Source organism: Microcaecilia unicolor, chromosome 2 (genome assembly GCF_901765095.1).
Source record: "Microcaecilia unicolor chromosome 2, aMicUni1.1, whole genome shotgun sequence".
NCBI classification, from domain to species: Eukaryota; Metazoa; Chordata; class Amphibia; order Gymnophiona; family Siphonopidae; genus Microcaecilia; species Microcaecilia unicolor.
In genome coordinates, this window is record NC_044032.1 from 262,655,408 (window position 1) to 262,678,491 (window position 23,084).

General features: G+C 41.9%; 1 protein-coding gene across 3 annotated transcripts in view; it reads left to right on the forward strand.

The window, feature by feature from the left end:
* PLXNB3 (plexin B3) overlaps positions 1 to 23,084 on the forward strand; it is a 171,812-nt gene that overhangs the window by 76,507 nt on the left and 72,221 nt on the right. For all 3 annotated transcript variants that reach the window (XM_030194078.1, XM_030194080.1, XM_030194079.1), the window contains exons 10-15: positions 11,501 to 11,615; positions 12,058 to 12,186; positions 12,751 to 12,873; positions 12,959 to 13,052; positions 13,187 to 13,365; positions 13,779 to 13,924. In XM_030194078.1, coding sequence (XP_030049938.1) covers positions 11,501 to 11,615; positions 12,058 to 12,186; positions 12,751 to 12,873; positions 12,959 to 13,052; positions 13,187 to 13,365; positions 13,779 to 13,924 — 786 coding nt within the window. The remainder of the gene's footprint in view (positions 1 to 11,500; positions 11,616 to 12,057; positions 12,187 to 12,750; positions 12,874 to 12,958; positions 13,053 to 13,186; positions 13,366 to 13,778; positions 13,925 to 23,084) is intronic.

Here is a 23,084-nt window from a genome sequence, read left to right on the forward strand (position 1 = left end):
CACTCACAGACCCACACACAAACCACCAGGATTCTTAGTCCAGATAGGCAGAGTCAACAAACTGAAAATGTTTATTGTCAGAACAAAACATGGAAAAAAATGGAAAAAAATGTTCAATCAGCAAACAATAACAGGTAATTGAAATATGGATCAATCATAAAAATCTAAACATTTTGTTTACTTTCTAAAATGTACCTGGGGTGATCAGGAAATATAACTTAGATTGTGAGCCCTCCTGGGACAGAGAAATATCCAGTGGACCTGAATGTAACTCACCTTCAGCTACTACTGAAAAAGGTGTGAGGAAAATCTAAATAAATAAATAAATAGCTGCTCAGCAGTTATCAAATATAATTGTTTTACAGGGCTTCAGCAAAGAGCTCGCTCTCTCCTCCCGGGCTGAAACTGGGGCAAAAGCCAGTACAATCCAAATTTTGTGTATATCTTTGATACTATTTCATGGTAGTTAGTTCAATTTACTGTTTCAAGTTTACCTCGTGTATTGTATTTGTTTATTCTTGTTTATTTTATTGGTTTATTGTTTTGCTGGGATCTTGCCAGGTACTTGTGACCTGGATTGGCCACTTTGGAAACGGGGTACTGTGCTTGATAGACATTTGGTTTGTCCCAGTATGGCAATGCTTATGTTCTTATATTAACAAAATTGTAAGTTTTATGTTAAACTGTATGTGCTGTTCATCGCTTTGGGTGAATCTCTTCATAAAGGCAGTTAATCCCAATCCCAAATGAAATTGAGCTCCTGGGCCAATCAGTGTGCAGACAGCAAGTTTTAAAAGTATACTGCTCACAGTACTGTAGATCACTTCTTCAATGAGTGAAACTAAAAGAGGGAGCATTCACTTTTCTATAACAGCTTTAACATAAAACATGCACCACCTGCTGGCCACTAGAAGAAATACACTTCAGGAAATAAGGCAGTTTTACAGGCTTAAACCCCCCCCCCCCCCCCCCCCCCCCCCCCACTGTTCTGTCACTATATACCGGTATATATATATATATATATAGACTCACCGGTCTATAATTTCCTGGATATCCCCTGGATCCTTTTTTAAAAATAGGCTTTACATTATCCGCCCTCCAATCTTCCATTAAAAAAAGTAGGGGGCCACAAAACCAAACTTTAAAAAAAAAAAAAAATATATATATATATATATATATTTTTTTTTTTTTAATTTTTTTTTTTTTGGTTTTGTGGCCCCCTACTTTTTTTTAATGGAAGATTGGAGGGTGGATAATGTAAAGCCGATTTTTAAAAAAGGTTCCAGGGGAGATCCAGGAAATTATAGACCGGTGAGTCTGACGTCGGTGCCGGGGAAAATGGTAGAAACTATTATCAAAAATAAAATTACAGAGCACATCCAAGGACATGGATTACTGAGACTAAGTCAGCACGGCTTTTGTGTGGGGAAATCTTGCCTGGCCAATTTACTTCAATTCTTTGAAGGAGTAAACAAATATGTGGACAAAGGGGAGCCGGTTGATATTGTGTATCTGGATTTTCAAAAGGCATTTGACAAGATACCTCATGAAAGGCTACAGAGGAAATTGGAGGGTCATGGGATAGGAGGAAATGTCCTATTGTGGATTAAAAACTGGTTGAAGGATAGGAAACAGAGTAGGGTTAAATGGGCAGTATTCACAATGGAGAAGGGTAGTTAGTGGGGTTCCTCAGGGGTCTGTGCTAGGACTGCTGCTTTTTAACATATTTATAAATGATTTAGAGATGGGAGTAACTAGCGAGGCAATTAAATTTGCTGATGACACAAAGTTATTCAAAGTCGTTAACTCGCGACTGGATTGTGAAAAATTACAGAAGAACCTTATGAGACTGGGAGACTGGGCGGCTAAATGGCAGATGACGTTTAATGTGAGCAAGTGCAAGGTGATGCATATGGGAAAAAAGAACCCGAATTATAGCTACGCCATGCAAGGTTCCACGTTAGGAGTTACGGACCAAGAAAGGGATCTGGGTGTCGTCGTCGATAATACACTGAAAACTTCTGCTCAGTGTCCTACTGCGGCTAGGAAAGCGAATAGAATGTTGGGTATCATTAGGAAAGGTATGGAAAACAGGTGTAAAGATGTTATAATGCCGTTGTATCGCTCCATGGTGCGACCGCACCTTGAGTACTGTGTTCAATTCTGGTCGCCGCATCTCATGAAAGATATAGTAGAATTGGAAAAGGTGCAGCGAAGGGCGACTAAAATGATAGCGGGGATGGGACGACTTCCCTATGAAGAAAGACTAAGGAGGCTAGGGCTTTTCAGCTTGGAGAAGAGACGGCTGAGGGGAGACATGATAGAGGTATATAAAATATTGAGTGGAGTGGAACAGGTGCATATGAAGCGTCTGTTCACGCTTTCCAAAAATACTAGGACTAGGGGGCATGCGATGAAACTATAGTGTAGTAAATTTAAAACAAATCGGAGAAAAGTTTTCTTCACCCAACGCGTAATTCAACTCTGGAATTCGTTGCTGGAGAACGTGGTGAAGGCGGTTAGCTTAGCAGAGTTTTTAAAAGGGGCTAGACAGTTTCCTAAAGGACAAGCCCATAAACCACTACTAAATGGACTTGGGAAAAATCCACAATTCCAGGAATAACATGTATAGAATGTTTGTACGTTTGGGAAGCTCACCAGGTGCCCTTGGCCTGGATTGGCCGCTGTCATGGACAGGATGCTGGGCTCGATGGACCTTTGTTCTTTTCCCAGTGTGGCATTACTTATGTACTTTGTTGTAAGTATTTTTTCTTGCTAGTGTTGTTGGGGGTTTTGGTTTTTTTTTTTTTTAATTGAATGTTATAACATAGTAACATAGTAGATGACGGCAGAAAAAGACCTGTACGGTCCATCCAGTCTGCCCAACAAGATAAACTCATATGTGCTACTTTTTGTGTATACCTTACCTTGATTTGTATCTGTCATTTTCAGGGCACAGACCGTATAAGTCTGCCCAGCACTATCCCCACCTCCCAACCAGCCTACTACTACTATTAAACATTTCTGTAGCGCTACTAGACTTACGCAGCGCTGTACAAATTAACATGAAAAGACAGTCCCTGCTTAACAGAGCTTACAATCTAAATTGCACAGACGAACAGACAGCTAGGGGTGGGGAAATTGCAGTGGTAGGGGAGATAAGTGAGGGTGTTGAGTAAGAGAGTCATGGTTAGGAGTCGAAAGCAGTAGCAAAGAGGTGGGCTTTAAGCCTAGACTTGAAGACAGCCAGAGACTGAGCCTGACGTACTGGCTCAGGGAGTCTATTCCAGGCATAGGGAGCAGCGAGATAGAAGGAATGGAGCCAGGAGTTAGCAGTGGGGGAGAAGGGGGACGACAGGAGACATTTACCCAGCGAACGGAGTTCACGGGGAGGAGTGTAGGGAGAGATGAGAGCAGAAAGGTACTGAGGAGCTGCGGAGTGGATGCACTTGTAGGTCAAAAAGAGAAGTTTGAACCGTATGCGGAAGCGGATAGGGAGCCAGTGAAGCGACTTGAGGAGAGGGCTAACGTGAGTATAGCGACTCTGGCGGAATATAAGACGCGCAGCAGAGTTTTGGACAGATTGAAGAGGAGATAGATGGCTGAGCGGGAGACCAGTGAGAAGCAAATTGCAGTAGTCTAGGCAAGAGGCGATAAGGGTGTGGGTAAGGGTTTTGGTAGCGTCCTCGGAGAGGAAAGGGCGAATTTTGTTAATATTATAGAGAAAGAAACGACAGGTTTTGGCAATCTGCTGAATATGAGCAGAGAAGGAGAGAGCCCCCCCCCTCCCACCACCAGCTCTGCCACCCAATCTCGGCTTTTATAGTTTAGTATACAAGTAATAGCTGTCAAGCAGGTTAGTGCAGGAAAACAGTGACATTTACAAGGCAGCAGTGCTGCTGATATGTACAGTAGCGTACTTTTATCCTGGCAATCTGAAAGCAGTTTGCCTTCCTTTTAAGGTCATATTTCCCCATTTTACTTGATTTTGATTAGGGGCTTCTGTTTGTACATAGTTGAAACGAATGAGAGAAGTTTATGGTTTATTCCAATGACTTTTTGATTGTAGTGGAGATGGTTCTGCTTTTATTAACTTCCCTGTGTTTTTAGGCTGGGCAATTTTTAGGCAGAAATACTTAAGGGATTGTCTCTGTTTGACTGAGGAAGTCTTAGTTGAAGGTTTTAAGTAGTTGCCTTTAGTGGTATTACCATTAACATATGCTTACCTCAGACTATTTGGAAATGGGTTTCTTATGTTACAGCTGCTCAAGTATAGTTTTGTAAGTTCCACCTCCATTATATAATAGTTTTCAATGTTTTGCTGATGTTGTGACTGATACTTCAGCTCTTTATAAAGGAAGAAGTGCTTGTCCTGGATGTCAGGGTACCCTCTGAATAGTTTTGTGTGTATTTTTATTTTTAATTGTTAAAAAAAAATTTTGATAGTGTCTTTTTTTTGTTTGTTTAGAAATATGTACCTTAAGTGCTTATTTTTAGGCATTAGAGCTATATCTTTTAGATGACACCTCTTTTCAAGCTCTGTGCAACCCCTTCCAGGGTAAGCTTTTTGTAATTCTGACTTGGGACTCCATTTTAAAAACATACTTCTTAAACCAAACTTCTCTTTTGTTCCCCTCTTCTTATTTGTTTTATTATTTACAGCTGCTGGATATACTGCTAGTCGCACTGATAGTGTAACTCGTCAGTTTAGAATAAAATACAATTAAGAGAGGCCCAATACTCTAGGAAAGAAGAAAGAAAGAAGTAACAGAGAGAAAGAATAAGAGGTTAATGCTGGGAGGAGATGGGGATTAAAAGTAGGTATGGGAAGGAAATGCTTGTTGAAAAAGCCAAGCCTTAGTTTATCTCTTGATTAGTTGATAAGTTGTTTCTAGTCCAAGGGCCAGTGGTAGGGCATTCCAAAGTTTTGGGCCTATATAACTGAAGGCCCTTTCTCTGGTAATGTCTACTCTTAAATGGGAGCGTGTGGGAAAAGTGAAGTAAAGTGGACTGAGATGAATGCCGAGTTTGTGTTGGGTTGTAAGGGATCAATAGATTATCAATGTAGTTTTGGGTGGAGGAAGGCATCCATTGTGTACTAAGATGAGGGGTTTGACTCCCAGTCTCTGCTTGTATTAAATTTAGTGTTCATTGATTAACAGAGGGGACACATGGAGGGGCATTTTCGAAAGGGACGTCCAAGTTTTGATGAGGATGCCCTCGCAAATCGTTCCGATCCAGGGGTGGGGAAACCCGTATTTTTGAAACAAGATGGACGTTCATCTTTCGTTTTGATAATACGGTCAAGGATGTCCAAATCCTGAAATTTGGTCGTCCCTAGACTTGGTGGTTTCTGATTTTCGGCGATAATCGAAACCAAGGACATCCATGTCAGAAATGACCAAATGCAAGCCATTTGATCGTGGGAGGAGCTAGCATTTCTAGTGCACTGGTCCCCTGACATGCCAGGACAGCAACCGGGCACCCTAGGGGGCACTGCAATGGACTTCATAAATTGCTCCCAGGTACATAGCTCCCTTACCTTGTGTGCTGAGTCCCCCAAAACTCACTACCCACAACTGTACACCACTACCATAGCCCTTACGGATGTAGGGGGCACCTAGATGTGGGTACAGTAGGTTTCTGGTGGGTTTTGGAGGGCTCGCTATTTCCTCTACAAACGTAACAGGTAGGGGGGGATGGGCCTGGGTCAACCTGCCTGAAGGGCACTTAACCCACTGAAACTGCTCCAGGGACCTGCATACTGCTATGATGGAGCTGAGTATGACCTCTGAGTCTGGCATAGAGGCTGGCAATCAATATTTTGAAAGATATTTTTTGAGGGTGGGAGGGGGTTAGTGACCACTGAGGGAGTAAGGAGAGGTCATCCCCGATTCTCTACGGTGGTCATCTGGTCATTTCGGGCACCTTTTTGTGCCTTTGTCGTAAGAAAAACACGACCAGGTAAAGTCGTCCAAGTCCTGCCTTCGCTATGCCTCCAATACACCCCCTTGAAATTTGGCCGTCTCTGTGATGGGAAACAGTTGGGGACATCCAAAATCAGCTTTCAATTATACCGATTTGGACGATCCTGGGAAAAGGACGTCCATCTTCTGATTTATGTCGAAAGATGGGCGTCCTTCTCTTTCGAAAATGAGCCCAATGGTCAAAACGGTGAGCATTGTGAAGTAGTTTAACTGCTATGGATTGTATTAACTTCAGGCACTTAAGGGAGGACAATGGTGAACCCTAGATTGCTTAACAGCCTTCATCATCTGTCCTTGTTAAGCAACAATGTTTGTACATCTAAGTCCCCTGACTTAGGACATATACTGAAACATGTTAGGCATTGGATCTGTTTACTACGTATATTTGATGCCTTTTATATGAATGTCTTATGATTTATCTTTTATTTGATGTTGTAATAAATATTTAGCGTTTTGTTGGTTTGCATTTTATGTTTTTGATTTTATCCTTTTTGTTGTGTTTATTATTGTAGTGTATATTTGGTATTATGATAATTATTATCTATACTTCTCTGAATGAGACTTGGAATTTCAGTACCTGGGATCTTCTTTTTTGTTTTTCTCTCAGGTTGCTCTTTCAGCCTAGATGCTTCATGGGTTTCTTCCACCACCTCTTCCTCTTCCATTTAATGGACCCCTTGGTCAAGTATAGCCCGCTTATGGCAACAACTCTCCCTGAGCTGTGTGGCTTAGCTGGCCATTTGTAAAGCTCTTTGAAACTCTTAGGTTCCTGCAGCCCCTCTCCTACTGTTGGATTTCTGTAAAGGGAGATAGGTGAACCTTGGGTCTGTAGAGACAGGGCCTTTTACCCTGCCTTCCAAAGTAATGCAGGAGACACCTCCTTTCCATTGACAGACTAGCAGGCCCGATCTCCGTCACCTACTGCTGCGGAGAAAGGTTAGATTAGGAGAAGGGGGTCCAGAATCTTCCTCCCTGTGAAAATAGGAGAAGATTTGGGTGAACTTAAGTTAAATATTTGTACTTACTGGATCTCATTTAATACCTTATCAGGGCCATGTGCTTTCCTGGGCTTAACCTGATGAAGACTTTCTGCATTGTTACAGGCCTTGTCACAGCATTTGGCATTGTTGATGGCACTATCCCACAGGCTGAGTTTCCCTTGGGTATGTTATGGGTGTTATGTAAGATCTTTAGGTTTGCTCTCTGTAGAAATGCTGCAAGTGGTGGGGCTAGTTCTGGGCAAGACTTCTACGGTCTGTGTCCTGAAAATGGCAGATACAAATCAAGGTAAGGTATACACAAGAAGTAGCACATATGAGTTTATCTTGTTGGGCAGACTAGATGGACCGTGCAGGTCTTTTTCTGCCGTCATCTACTGTGTTACTATGTTATGTGATAAAATCTGGACTGAGCAATCTGGCTTGCAAATTTAGGTTAGATTTTTGGGTTTAGATTTAACTTCCTCCTGCATGTTCAGTTTTGGAGGCCTTATCTTGCTAAGAATGTTAAGACTTAGTGGTTCAGAGAAAAGCAACGAAAATGGTAGGGGGTTTAGGCAGCAAGGTGTGCATGGAGAGACTTGCTGTAGGAAAGGAGAAATGGGGCTGATATGATACAGATGTTCAAATATTTGAAAGGTATTAAACCGCAAATAAACCTTTTTCAGAGATGGGAAGGTGGTAGAACTAGAGGGCATGAATTGAACTTGAAAGGGGGCTAACTCAGGAATAATGCCAGGAAGTATTTTTTCACTCAGAGGGTGGTAGATACCTAGAATGCCCTCCCATGGGAGATGGTACAGATGAAAACTGCAACGGAATTCAAAAATGTGTGGGATAAATACAAAGGAATCCTGTTTAGAAAGATTGGATTCAAAGAAACTTAGGGAGTTTAGGTAGGAAAGCTGGTGCTGGGCAGACTTCTATGGTGTGTGCTGTGATTAAGTCTGAATAGACTTGGATGAGCTGGAGTGGAGCTTTTCAGGGGCTAAGACAACAACTTCAGAAATTTTAGAACAAGGACAGTGCCGGGCAAACTTCTACGGTCTGTGCCCTTAAAAAAAAAAAAAAAAAAAAAAGGCAAGGATAAATGTAATGAGTTTATCTTGCTGGGCAGACTGGATGGACCATACTGGTCTTTTTCTGTCGCCATAAAAAAATAAAACTGTAAAATTGAATTCAACTCAAGCACATGTAAAGTTTTATATTTATAAAATGTAAAAATCTGTGTTTATATTAGAGGCCATCCATGTTTTTGCAACACAGGTATTATGATTGTGTATCTCTAATAGCCAAATTAAATGTATACAGTTGGGAAGTAGTAAACAGAGAAATGGCTCAAAAACAGAGTGGAAGATTCAAGGCAGACAAGGGAAAGGGATGGAGTACTAGGGGAAGTGGCATTTTTCTTCTGTTTATCCAATAAACACCTTTTTTTGTTTACATCAAAGGTGTTTTATTGATGTTTATTGTTACACACATCAGAAGCCCCAAGGATATGTGAAGAAAATTCATGAATCAGAGCTTTATTTTCAAGTGTTAAAAATGCTTAACAAAAAAACTGCAGCAATATTTGGGTTCTATCCAGGAAGATCTGCAAAGATAAAAGTGACTATGCAAGAAAGCAGAAAGGGAAAAGAGGGACTCTGAGACAAAGGCAAGAGGAAATGGTGCTAGCTGGGGAAATGCCAAAAGTGAAGCAGATAACCCAAGTCTCATCTCATTTTCTTTTCTTTTTTTTGTTTTTATTTCTATTTATTACCAATAAAAGTTTGAATGAAATCTGATAATATTGAGATGGTTATGAATATATGTGATTTGTGGCAGTTACAGCAGATTCTTGTGTTGCGTTGCATTGCTTTTTTCATTCGGTTCTTGGTCTCTGGAGTTCAGTTCAGGTCCTCTGTTCTCTTTGTCGCCACTGTAGTTGGTGTTCCAGTATCTCTGGTTTTTTTGCTGATGCTGGTAGAGATTGTGTTGTGGTTCTGAGAGATTTCTGGGTCTTAGTTGTGCATTCCTGCATTGTTGTGGTTATGTTCTGTATTGAGGGCAGCTCTGTTGCTGTTTTTTTGTGGTTTGTTTTGTTACATTTGTACCCCGGGCTTTCCCATTCATTGCAGGCTCAATGCGGCTTAGTATTTTTTCATGGAGAGGGTGGTGGATATGTGGAATGCCCTCCCGTGGTGGTGGAGATGAAAACGGGAATGGAATTCAAACATGCGTGGGATAAACACAAAGGAATCCTGTTTAGAAGGAAAGGTTCCGTGGCATCTTAGTGGAGATTGGGTGGCGACGCCGGTAATTGGAAACAAAACGGTGTCATGCCAGGTGGTGTCTTTTTTTTTTTTTCCATGTTTGGGATAGACTATGACCCATGATGGTATCTTTCATAGATGGTAAATATTCCGCAATGTGTTTTGGTGTACTTTGTCATTTTTGTGGCTAATGTCCTAGTGGTGGTCATTTGGTATCTGACAGCAGTCCATTTTTTTTTTTTTTTTTTTTTTAGCTTTCCTTCCTGGCCCTTCTTAATGTAACAGACTGGAGAGGATTACCTTTGCTGATGGGAATCTGTTGTAAGCCTTTTTTGCTCTGAGGCATTTTTCTGGTTGATTAATTCATTTGTTCCCATGATGTATTGCAAGCTTGTGAACTGAAGATTTAGCAGAACTTGTTTTGCTCTTTCAGCGCCTTCTTTCTCAGGAGGTATTTCTCATCTACGTATTTGCTGTTAGAATCTATTAGCGGTAATATGCTAACTTTTGGATTCTGTTTGCTGCTCTTTGTAGGAATGTCTTTGTGTGGTTGCTGGGTCTCAGCTGGGCTCTGCTCTGTGCCTTGAGACTTGGGTTATCTGCTTCACTTTTGGCATTTCCCCAGCTAGCACCATTTCCTCTTGCCTTTGTCTCAGAGTCCCTCTTTTCCCTTTCTTCTTTCTTGCATAGTCACTTTTATCTTTGCAGATCTTCCTGGATAGAACCCAAATATTGCTGCAGTTTTTTTGTTAAGCATTTTTAACACTTGAAAATAAAGCTCTGATTCATGAATTTTCTTCACATATCCTTGGGGCTTCTGATGTGTGTAACAATAAACATCAATAAAACACCTTTGATGTAAACAAAAAAAGAAGGTGTTTATTGGATAAACAGAAGAAAAATGCCACTTCCCCTGTCCCTTTCCCTTGTCTGCCTTGAATCTTCCACCCTGTTTTTGTGCCATTTCTCTGTTTACTACTTCCCAACTGTATACATTTAATTTGGCTAGAAGAGATACACAATCATAATACCTGTGTTGCAAAAACATGGATGGCATCTAATATAAACACAGATTTTTACATTTTATAAATATAAAACTTTACATGTGCTTGAGTTGAATTCATTTTTACAGTTTTATTTTTTTATGTAGACAGCATTTTGTTTTTGTTTTCATGTTTTAAAATTTGTACTCATTAAAGTTCATCGCTAGGGAAACCAGGCAGTCCTTCAGCATTTCGTCACTTTTTGGCTGTCCTCTGTCTTTTCTTCCTATAAGAGCATTGCTGTATCTTTAGGCAGGTAATCAAGTCTGGCTACTTTGCGTTTATAATGGAACTCGAAAAGGTACAGAGGATATTGAAAATGGTAAATGGGATATAGTGGCTTCCTTGTAAGGAGAGGCTGAACAGGTTAGGGCTCTTCAGCTGGGAGAAGGGAGAGCTGAGAGCGGATATGGTATAAGACCACAACTAGGGTGTGACAGGTAAATATGCAATGGGTTTTCCCCTTTAAAACTGTACTCTGCATAATGGACATTTCATGAAACTAATAGTAGCAGGTTGAAAACGAACATAGGAGAGTTTTTTTCACCCAGTGTGGGATTTGTTGCCTGCGAATGTGGTCTAGCACAGCTGGATTTAAAAAAAAGTTCATAAACAATTATTGGGTAGACTTATCCCAGAGAGAAAACAACAAGGAGAGGATTTATTCTGTGGGATCTACCAGATATTTCTTAGTAACCTGGACTGGTCAGTGTTGGAGATAGGATGCCAGGCTTGAGAATCCCTTGTTCTGACCTCATATGGAGGATCCTACGTTAGTGGTGTCATATTAAGAAATCCTTCTCAATATTGGAGCCCAGGGCAGAGTGTCTACACACATCCGAGGCAGGAGCTTCTCTTGTAATAAATGGTTCACTCTCCCCAGTAGCAGAGCCTAGAGCAGTGAATGTATCTCAACCCAGTCCTCAGCCAGGTATCCACAGTGAATACGCACTGTGCCTCCTTGGTTTGTAAATGTAGCTCATGCCTATTCATTATGGATATCCTGAAAACCCGACTGGCTGGGAGTGCCCCCCCCCCTCCCCCCCGGGACAGGGTTTAGAAGCACTGGCCTAGAGTACCTTCCATATTGTAGATCAGAAGTATTTCTGGTTTACTTAAGAATTCTGCATTGGAATTGGTGCTGAGCATGCTGTCTGTTTCAGAGTGATGCTGACACACACTCTTTCTCTCTTTCTCTTCTGGTATGGTGGAGTCAGTTGTCAGAGTTGTGTGAGCAGCCCTTGGAGGTGTCACTGGTGTCTGTTCAGCTACAGTTGTGTCCACACAGAGACCTGTGGTGAGGAAGACACGTTGATCATCCACAGCCAGCATGTAAGTCTGTGTGTGCAATGCTCGTCTGTGTGGGGCTATAGGATTGGCCTCCAGTGGAAGTCCTTGTTACTGAGAGCTCTTGGCTTTTCCTCCGGTGTATGCACCAGTGGTGGACTGACCATTGAAACAATAGGCTAGTGCCCAAGGGCCCACAAAAATAGGGGACCCACTTTCCCATTTGTTTTAAATCATTTTGATGAGTGGTTAGGAGCCCATGGAGGCATATTTTCAAAGCACTTAGCCTTCCAAAGTTCCATAGAAACCTATGGAACTTTGGAAGGCTAAGCGCTTTGAAAATATGCCTCCATGAATCTTAGTGCCTGGGGGCCTAGATCACTGTTGGTCCACCCCTGGCATGCACTGCCTGTATATATAGGGCTAGTAAGGGTATTTGGGATTGTATAGAAAAGGCTGCTGTCATGCTATTTCCTGTCTCTATAAGGATACTGAGAGAGAGCCCTCTGGGCCAGATTCTTGCCCCTTGGTGGAAAGGGTTCAGAGTTCTCAGCTGCTGCCTGTTGGGATCAAGAGAGAGCTGGACCTAATTGGAAGGAATCTGCACTGGTTCCAGGTGGGTACTGAGCAGCTGGTCCATTCCATGGCCCTGTCATTCGCTGTGTGTGTGCCCTTGGGGAAGCTCTTTTATTTCTCTGCTGAGCTGGCTTAGAGGATAGGCCCAAATCTGTCTGTGGGCTTCCTATCTACTGGGCAGAAGGACAGTGGTGCTTATACATCTGTCTGTGTTTTCTTGTGCCATCTTCATTCTGATAGTTTGAATATGCAGTGCCAGGAGGGTCCAGTGAGAGACAGGGCCCTGTGCACTTCAGAATTCAGATTGAAGCTGGCAGACACAGTAAAGAAATCACAATGGAAGAGACTGGAGTATAGTGGGAACTGCACTGAGACTAGAAGCAGTCTGCTTGTGAGCTGCAGAAAAGGATTTTGCTGAAGGCAACACACTAGTTTTCACAAGTGTTAACTTACTTGTTGCATCTAGTTTGCCAGAAGTTGCTGTTGCCTTTGTTTCATCGAGTGACAACCCTGTGCCTCTTTGTCACTATGTTTGGGGACGGATTATTAGCATTCAAAGCTCTGTTCCTTAAGACAAGTGTGTGGTTCCATCTTTTCCATGCAGGAGCAGGGATTTACTTATCAGTGTGTGCTGGAGGTGGCAGGATCCACTGTGGTATTACATGCTGAGGTGGACCAGCTGTCAGATGTGGATAATTCATTCCACATATACTGCCAGGAACATGAGGTGAGGCTGCAATCTATCCTAGGGTACAGGGGTAGGGTTTGCTGAGTTGCCTTCTGATTCGTGTATCTCTCTCTCTCTTCCACAGTACCACTACTCTCTCCAAGAGCAGGAACTTCCCGTCACTGTGTATTTGAAGGCAGGAAATGCCTACCGGGTTGACAATGAAGGTGATGTTCATGGTATGTGGTATTGAGAAGTTGTCTTATCCTAACGTGCAGAGGATACTGTGCTCTAATAGTGAGAGAGAAGCTCCCCTGTCTTGATGTTGGTACACTTGTCTGCTTCCTATAACTACCTGTTTTATCTCCATCAGTGACCCTCTATAACTGCTCCGTTGGACATGTGGACTGCAGTCATTGCAAGGCTGTTGACACCAAGTACAGATGTGTCTGGTGCAGAGGCAATGAGGACCATGACATGGCCAGCTGTGTATTCCAGGAGTTGTGCATAGGGGAGGAGGCTATGGTCTGTCCCACCCCCACAATTCATTCGGTGAGTCAGCATCAAGGTGTGATATCACCAGTTCATCCTTTATATTATTCTGATGTCCGGGGGGGAAGAGGAGACTCTAGCCAATGAAAACTAATGTGATTTATGTAACACAGAAAGCGTTTTGTATTTGTTTATATAGATTACAAAATGATGACTTTGGTGGCACCAGTAAGCTGGGGATAGGGGTGTGTCTGGGTCTGTGCTTCAGTACCTTATTTTTGATCCGATTAGGAGAGCTTTTGAAAATTCCTGATCCCTTTATTAATAAACATTGTCTCTTCCAATACATTTAAGTATAATAAAGAGAAGAATTTTGTCAGAGTTGGCTGTGCTCAAGTTTGTGGTAGTCTGTGTTTTATATGTAACAGATGGCACTCCTCATTGTGACTTTCCCTTCTCTCTCTCTCTGACAGATTGTTCCTCTCACAGGTCCTCTGGAGGGAGGCATCTCCCTGACCATCAGTGGTTCCAACCTGGGGATAAAGGCCGAAGATGTGCTGGTGACTGTAGCAGGACTTCCTTGTTCCTTAGTTCCAGCACTGTACATTATCTCCACCAGGTAAGGAGGGTGGGTAGGGTGTTGGGAACTGAAGCTACCATTTCACTGTACTATATCCTGAGAACTGAAGAGGAGAAAGCAGTTTTTAATTTATACTCTTTTCCTTATGGGGGAAGCCCATGTCCTTACTGCCGTAAAAAGTGTTGTAGCCTCAAGGAAGCTGAGGAAATGACTGATAAAATGATTATGCTTAACTGAGGGAGGGTTGGAATTCCGGTCTCCACTTTTTTGTTCAAACATCAGCTCTATGTGGCCAATCCTAAAAGAGAAAAGTAAGGAAAAAGTCAAATTAGCAAAGGAAGTCATAGCTGGCCGGAAACCCAAATACCCCTTTCTGAAACTGGGGTAACACTTGTGTTTGAGAGCAAGCCAAACCACTCCCTTGACATGTTTAATTTTCCTTCACTATATTCTTATTGGGAAGTTTTACAGTGTAACAAAATTAACCAATTTCAGCCTAAAGTAAACTTGTCTCTTACAGGTCACAGTCTCTTATGACAGTTTGGTAGTAAAGGAAAGATAAAGCAATAATAGAAACACATCTATGTAGTCTTTTCATCATGGCAAAAAAACAGTGTTGGTATTGTGAAAGCTACCTAGAGGCAAGAAGAATCAACTGGTCACAATCCAGAAAGGAAGAGCAAATTGCCAGAATGGAGGCAATATCATTTAATTTGATATGCCAATTGTTTCATTTCTGATAGACATTGAAGAAATTAGGTCTTAACCCGCTAATTTTCTTTCCTTTAGTCCTTCCAGACCAGTCCAGATGCATGAATTTATGCACTGCTACCAGTAGATGGAGACAGAGAAGTATTGACTTGAAAGTGATCGTCCTGTGCAGCCCACAACAGCCCATATTATCATACCAAAGCAGATAAAATCTTCCTCAAAAACTAGGAACAAGGCAACATGAACCCCCAAATCAGGGAACAAAAGGCAACAGGCAACCGAAACAAAATATTAATCCAAACCAGAGAATGACCCCCACATAGAACTTCTGCCCTGCCCAGCTACCATTCTGTCAATGCCACAAATGTGGCGCTGTGTAGCCCTGCACACGTGACTACCTACCAGAGGTAACGTTGCTAGAATTGTTTTTTAAATTCACTTTACCCTAGCAGTGCACGCTACATGCGCATGTCAGAGGAGCAGGATGTGTTACTTAGTGTGCTCCTTCATGTTTTGTGCTCCCAAAACTGGCCTTGAGTGTCATCATATGGTTGGTGTCAATATGCTTAGTATCAGTCATGTCTCACCCATGGCATCTTTGCAGCCTATTCCGGTGATATTGGGGAAATAGGCCTCCTCCCCTGTAGGATAAGATTTGGCCTCTGGTAAGAAATAATATTAACCACACTACAATAGGATGGACATTTGCATATGTCTTATCGGCTTCTAGTAGGATTATTGAACATCTGCTCTTGTGGACCAAACATCACCTGCTCAAGGATGTACTGATCAGTTGTAAAATAGACATTCTCTCCTGGATTCTATATAGCATGACTTAAGTTTCTTGCACAAATTTGGTTGTTTTCTGGATTTGGGCTCAAACTTAATTAGTTAACAAGCCAACAGTGCTGATAAATGCCAATTAAGCAATTGACACTAATTGTTAGAATTTACGTGCACAACTGTCTAAGCATATTCTTTAATGTGATGTGTGTAAATTCTAAGTTGCACAGTTGAAAAAAAGGAGTGTGAAATGGGCAAGTCGTAGGCGTTACTAAAATTTATGTGCATTGTATAGAATGCACTCGGTCTGCGCCTAATTTAGGCATCGGCATTTACTCTAAGCTTTATTTGGAGTAACTGCCTGTGACTAAATTTAGTCGTGTAGATGGGCACAGCATGGAAATTTAGGCGTATTCTATAAAGTACGCCTAAATTTAAGCATACTTTATAGAATATGCCTAGGTGTGGGTTTTTTTTTTGGGGGGGGGGCACTGATTTTTTTAGGCATGATATATAGAATCTAGCCATCTCTGCTTAACTGAGACCTTGCTTACAGAAGCCAACATCTCCTATCTGATCCATGCCATACCCATTGTTACTTCTGTCACTAGCTACCAGATCGTGAGCCCTTGGGCCCAGGTCGTGAATAGAAGGGGAATCTAGGAACGGCCTGGGGTGGACCGAACCACAACAAGAAAAAAATTAATAAACCAGAGGGTACTCACCAGAACACCAGGCTCCCGAGGAGAGGTGCAATTCCTCAAAGGTAGAGAACTTCAGGACACGTTCGGCCTGCACCAGCAGGCTAGGCTGCAGCCAACTACGGGAAGCGGAGCCACAGGAACCGGCTGGCAATAACAGGACTCCATGGGGTAAAGCATGGACAAAGATACCGGAACAGCTTTTCGAGACTTCACCTGCACTTAGCCACTGTCCCCCAGGAACTGAGCCCCTGGGTTCAGGTGGCCGGCAGGACTTCAGGCCAACCGAAGGCAGCAGTTGTATCAGGTGAAGCTGAACCAGACAGATAGGCAAGACGACCAGGCAGAATCCAGCAGTACAGAGCACTAAGCAAAAGAAGTACAGGCTAGAGCAAGACTTTTAGGTACAAATAACCCACACAATCAGACACAGAGAGCGATGGGTTAACATAGCACACTAACCCCAGAAGAAGAGGTGGAACCACAACAGACAGAACTAAAACAAACAAGTTGACACATCACAGAAGGCACACACTGCCCCATCAACCACGCTGAGACAAACAAGTACAAAAGGGAACACAGAGAAAATGCTGACAAGCCAGCACCTAGGAACACAAAAGAGGGGAAACAGATTCCTACAGAGCAACAGCTCTCAGAAGAAATCAGATAAGAGGCCACAGTGGGAAAATCCTCATGCTAGAGCAATGCTTACCTGAAAACTGCAGGTAAAAATAGATCCTGATTACTGAAGTCTGCAGACGTCAGCTACAACCCAGTTGACCAATAGCAAACAAGTCCCACCCAGCTACCCTAGCAGAGAGGTTTCCAGCCCCTTCCTAGCCCTAGCAGAGTGGGTTCCAGCCTCTTCTCAGCCTGCTTAGCAGAAACATAACACCCATTGGTTTTAGACATTTTTATGGTAATTGTAAGGGGCAGAAAGGAGGTAGCTTAGCCATTTATATATAAAGACACACTAGCTATATGATATCAGGAAGTGCTGTCTCATTCAACCCTGGGAAGGCCTTTTACTCTGAACTCTACACCACTTTTAGATTTTTTGTTACTCTACCAACTGCCTCTGGTTACCTTTAATTCTTTAGAGACTCTGTATACTGATATATCTCATCATGCTACACAATATTTTAATTCAGTTATCCTAGGTGATTTAAATATTTATTATGTATGACACTACAGCAATAATGACAGAATTTGCTGATTTATTCAAGATTGTTCTCTTACACAACATATATCTTTCCCAACCCATTATCTGAGTCACACTCTGATATAGTACTCTTTTTATCTCTTTTAAAACTCTTGAATGGTTTTAATTCATTGTCTTTACCCTTGTAGCCATCAAGTTTAGAATGACCACATGGAGCCGAGCATATCTTACAGGATATGAAGAACTTAACCATAGATATATTTAAATAGATGTTAGATCTGTCATTAGACTCTCTTATTTCTCTATCTTTTAGAGGATCAAGCTAAGACTTGGTGTTCAACATTGAAAGAAGATTATAACATTTTGACTCCATTAAAAAACTCTCATGGTATGACAAGGAGGAAGGAAGCCTGGTATAATGATGATCTAGTACTCCTAAAATGGCAGCTTTGCCATTGGGAACATAAATGGCAGAAAGCACATCCTTAGGCATCTGGATTTATTTCCAACTCATTCTTGGTTGTATTAAAAGGCATTTATAGAATGCAAAAAAATTATTATTCCTCACAAATTATGCAGGCCCACATCTGGGGAGCGTTTATAATCTAATAAAATCTCTTACAAAGCCATTGTTGCCTGTAAATAGTGATGTTAACATCACAGCTAATGCCTTGGCCCAATATTTTTCCATCAAGATTCTCACTTTACAATTCACTCTTGAGGATTCTTTGAACCCAGCTGGATTAATTCAGGCAAACCCTGAGGGTAGAACATTACCCACTAGTGTCTTCTCTACCTTTACACTGCTTTCCACTAATTCTGTTCAAGACTCTGTACAGGCTCTTCAGCTTATGACGGCACCTCACAATCCACTGCCCTCAAAATTCCTTAAAATGTTTATTCTTTCAGATTGGTAGAACATTTGGTTGCGAATCAATTAAATGATTTCCTAGGCAAAACAAATATTTTACACCCAAATTTATCTGGATTTTGTAAGGTTCATAGTACTGAAACAGCACTACTTGCCTTGCTTATTTATGTTCAGGGTTTGTAGAACAAGATATAGAATGTGCTGTCGTCAGATCTTTCTGCGACTTTTGATTTGGTGGACTACAAATGACTGCTTTCTAGATTTTCTTCAGTTGGAATTTCCGGTACTGGATTAATATGGTTCTCCTATTTGACAGACCAAACATACTCAGCCTTGTGGGAGAACTCTTACTTCAATTCATATACTTTTACCTGTGGAGTGTTGCAGAGATCAATAGTGGCACCAATCCTGTGTAATATATTCATGGCCCCTCTGCTAAGGCTTATAAATCGCTTGATCTGACAGCTTTATGTTTGTGCAGATGATTTTCAAGTCCTGACTACCCTTTGTCTCTCTGATATTCAAGAGGTGACCATGACTCAAAAGCTTACTAGAATTGCTTATGTCAAAGGGCTTATTTCCAAAACCACCTATGTCTAATGCTGACTTAGTGGGTTTTGGAAATAAGCCCTTCAATTGCAAATTGGCTAGTAGATCATAAGATGAAATTAAATCCTGAAAAAAATGAGATGCTGTTTAGCAGAAAGGAAACATCTACCATGCCTTTCTGTATTCAGATGGTAGGTTCTCCTATAAATTGGGTCCCCGTGTCTCATATTTGCAACAAATGCCTTCTTTTTATTTTTCAAGGTGCACGTGATTCTCCACAGTTATAAGTAACATTGATTACTGTAACTCATTTTTGAAAGATTTATTATACAAAAATCAGGCATTAACAACTTCTTCAAAATATTGCTATAAGATTATTTAAAGGTGCTAAGAAGTGGGATCATGAGAAGCCACTTTTGATAGAAGAGCACTGGTGTCCAGTAACTCATAAGATATTATTTAAAATCTCAACACTTGTCTATAAAATCTACCAGTCTGGGATATCCATTTCCTTCTTATCTAGTACCCTATGCGTTATCCCAGTTACTGCAGTCGTCAGAACAGAATTTGCTAAATATACCTTCTTTCAGACATATTCATCTGAAATTAATTTGTAATTCCATCTTTACTGTAGTCGACCCCTCTCTCTATTTGGAATCATTTACTCAATTTTTAAAGGCTGGAACCATCTTATTCATTATTTAGGAAGCAACTTGAAAGTTATTTTTGTTTAGGGATGCCTTTGACGTCTGTCTAAATGGAATGGTGGAGGGGAGTGGAGGGATGAGATGAACAGATACTGAAGATATACAATGAAATCCTTTATTTCTCTCCAGATTTGATTGAAACCTTGTTATTTCTTTATTTTTATATATTTTACTATACTGTATATAAATTGCGATGTCAGTATTGCCTAATATTTATTTATTAGGATTTATTTATTTTTTATTAATAGCATCAAGCTCTAATAACCTGTAAACTGTTCTACTCCCATCTGATCCAAATCTCTCTGCTCTACTTCACCTCCTAGACTGCAACTGGGTGGGTTCTTGACTGGTCTGGAGGGGCTAAAGGAAAACAAATTAACAAGTAAGATCTCATTTCTTCTTAGCATCCCTCCAAACCGTTCCAGACACATGGGATGTACCCAAGCAATATCCTTTCTGGGTGAGATGATGACAAACGCGCAGTCACCCTCATCCCAAACACCACATCCTGATGCACCTGAATATCCAAACAGTAGAGCTTCACAAATGTGCAGCGACGACCAAGTGACTGCACTACAAATGTCCTGAGGAAGAATCTGATAACGCTCTGCTCACATAGTTGCCTGGCCTCTCATAGAATGAACACTCCAGGCACTTTGTGGCCCCTAAGGATATATGCTGAAGTGATTAGCCTCCTTTGTCTTTTGCACCAGTGTTGCCTTTGAGTCTGCATTCCCACTCCTTGGTCACCCAAAAATAACAAACTTTTCACATGCAGGAGCTTCTGTGCTCTCTTGAGAGATCCACACAGAGCCCTTCTGATAGCCAGATGATGTAATCGCTTTTCCTCTGCATCTTGGGTTATTTTTTTTTTTCCTTTAATATTTTAGTATGAGTGACTTTGGATGACGGAGATTTCCTGTGAAATTTTGTAGTTTTTTTTTCCCTGTTCATATATTGTTTGTATACCGCTGTGATCTTAGACAGCGCCAGGCAGTATAGCAAATGCTAATAAATTATAAACTATATAACTATCGTCTTCATCTGCTCCCAATACTGGAAATGAAAGACTGTTGTTTCCTGCACAACCAGGCCTACAATTTCCGAAAATTTCCTAGCCAAGCTACCAGAAAAATTGTCTTCAAGGTCACATCCTTCAATAATGCCTTCTTCCAGGGCTCAAAAAGGTGCTTGCATGAGTGCTGACAGCACCAGATTCAAATTGCAAGGGAGGTACTATGGGATGCCTAGGAGGCCTTAATTTGGGACCCCTCAAAAACCTTACCACACTCTGATGAGAGATGATTAGTTTCCTTTTAAGTAGTCCACAAAAACAAGCTTGCACCTTCAGGAAAGCCACCGCTAAGCCCTCATCCAAACCTTCTTGTAAAAATTCCAGGATGTCTCCTATGGAAGTTGTTAACAGGCCACTTGCCTGTCCTGAAATCAAACTTCAAAAATGTACCACATTGTAATGTATGCTGAGGACGTGGGCCTCATTGATATTACCTTGTTGAAATAACCTCTCTTCTGCAACCTTTCCTTCTCAAGAGTCAGGCAGTGAGACAGAATGGAGATGGGTCCTGCCACTTTACCAATCCCTGAATCAGAAGACCTTCCTTGATGGGAAACCCAAATACAGAGCCCACTGCCGACAGGAGCAGGTACCCATACAAGGGTCTCTCCTATTCCAGAGCATCAAGCATCATTGGCCTTTTGTGGATATCTATCCTTTGAGTGATCCTGTCCAACAGAAGTCTGTTTTGGTCCTTGGCTGTACTAGGGCATCTGTACCTTTTTGACTGGCCATCTATCCTGTGGCTGAAGAATCCAGGAACCTTGGCATCAGATGGTGTTGACATGAGGTCTATTACTGGCTAACCCCAGTGTTGCACAATGATCAGAAGAGCTTCTTGTGCTAGACTGTACTCTCCTGATCCAAGGTGTTTCTACTTAGTTGGCCTGCACATTGTCCAGCTTCAAGGCTAACATATCCAGTAAATGGATCTCTGCCTGCTTCCACCATCACCTGAAGACTCTTCATGCCTCCCTGATGGTTTACGTAAGTGACTGTAACATTGTCCGACATGACTCTTGCTGCTTTGTTCTGAATCGATGGGCAAAATGGTTGTAGATCTAGCTGAGTAGCCCTCGTCTGTAGCCTGTCGATCGATGAAAAAAACTTCTTCCTTCGATCAGTGACCTCTCATCACTTGTCCCAGGCACTGAGCTCCCCAGCCCTCGGGCTGCCGACTGTCGTTACCACTTTCCATTCTAGTGTTCAGATGATAAAAGCCAACAAAGGAGAAGTAATCTGCAGACAACACAGTGGAAAATCAAAAGAACAGATCACTGCAGACTGTCTCTAGCCGTCTTCAGGAGAGAGAACCTCACCTCCAACTCCTGAGACTGCAGTGACCACTGAGACAGCATAGCCAAATGCAGGGCCTGCATGTGTGCTCTGGCCCAAAGAACTGCCTCCTTCATGCTGAGGTTGTATTTGAGATGTTAGCTTTGCTACTCTTTCTTGCATCAGGGACATCTTCCCTGGCACATTTCAAAGCATACTTCAAAGATACTCTTACCACTTATGAACTTATATCACTTAGCTCAAACCCTCCAAAAACGGAACCACTTGCCTTGTGACCACCTCACTTTTGTGAGAGGACTTAGCCTGTATCATTGAGATGAAACAGTGGGTTTCCAAGTTTGAAAACTGTATTATTTCATGAAGTGTATTTCTCCTAGTTGGCCAGGAGAGTCACTTGTTTTCAGTCTTAAAGCTGTTGCAGAAAGAGACTTTCTCTTTTCCAGTTTCAGCTTATGGAAAGGCAATCTGCAGTACCATTGGGCAACTACTTTCAAAATTCATGCCCTGGGCTCTGATTGGCCCTGAATTTCAAATCTAGCCTGAAGGTACTGGACTTTCACCAGTCTCAGCCAGGGAGCAGTTATATAATATAACCTGTGCGCAGCTATATTTCCTGACCTCCCCAGGTACTACCCAGGTAGTAAACAAATGTTTAGATAGTTTTATAATTGATCCATATAGTTTTATAATTGAACCATATTCAGTTACATTTTAATTGCTTGCTGATTTGACCTTTTTCTGTTCACTGTTCAAGTTCTGTGACACTAAATCTTATTTAGTTTATTGACTCTGCTGTCCTGGACTAAGAATTCTGGTTTGTGCTTTTGGGTCTGTGGGTTCTTTCTGGGAATTATGGGACCCCTGGAGTGTAGTCCTAGTGTCCTAGAAATCACCGGGGAATAACCTGAGAGTGAGAGACTAGCCCAGAGTCATGGGACCCAGTCGTGGGAGGAGGGTGCTACTATAGAGCACATGCCCAGGTGCAGGCGGGTCTGAGCAGAGCTGGGCACAGATCCTCCAGGTGACTGCAAGGTTAACCCCAGGCCGGGTACTAGCCGTTTCGTGACAGTCATCGAGATACGGCTGCACCAGAATCCCCTCCTTGTGCAATGCTGCTACTATTGCTACCATAATTTTGGAAAATGTCTGTTGTGCCGTTGCCAGGCCAAACGGAAGCGCACAAAAATGATAAAGCTGCCCTAAAGTTGTGAAACAAAGGAACTTGTGATATGCGGGCTGTATGGAAATATGCAGATATTGCCTTCATTAAATCTGAGGACATTAGAAACTCCCCCCGTAGGCTGCCACAATGACCAAGCAGAGTGTCTCTATACAGAAACTAGA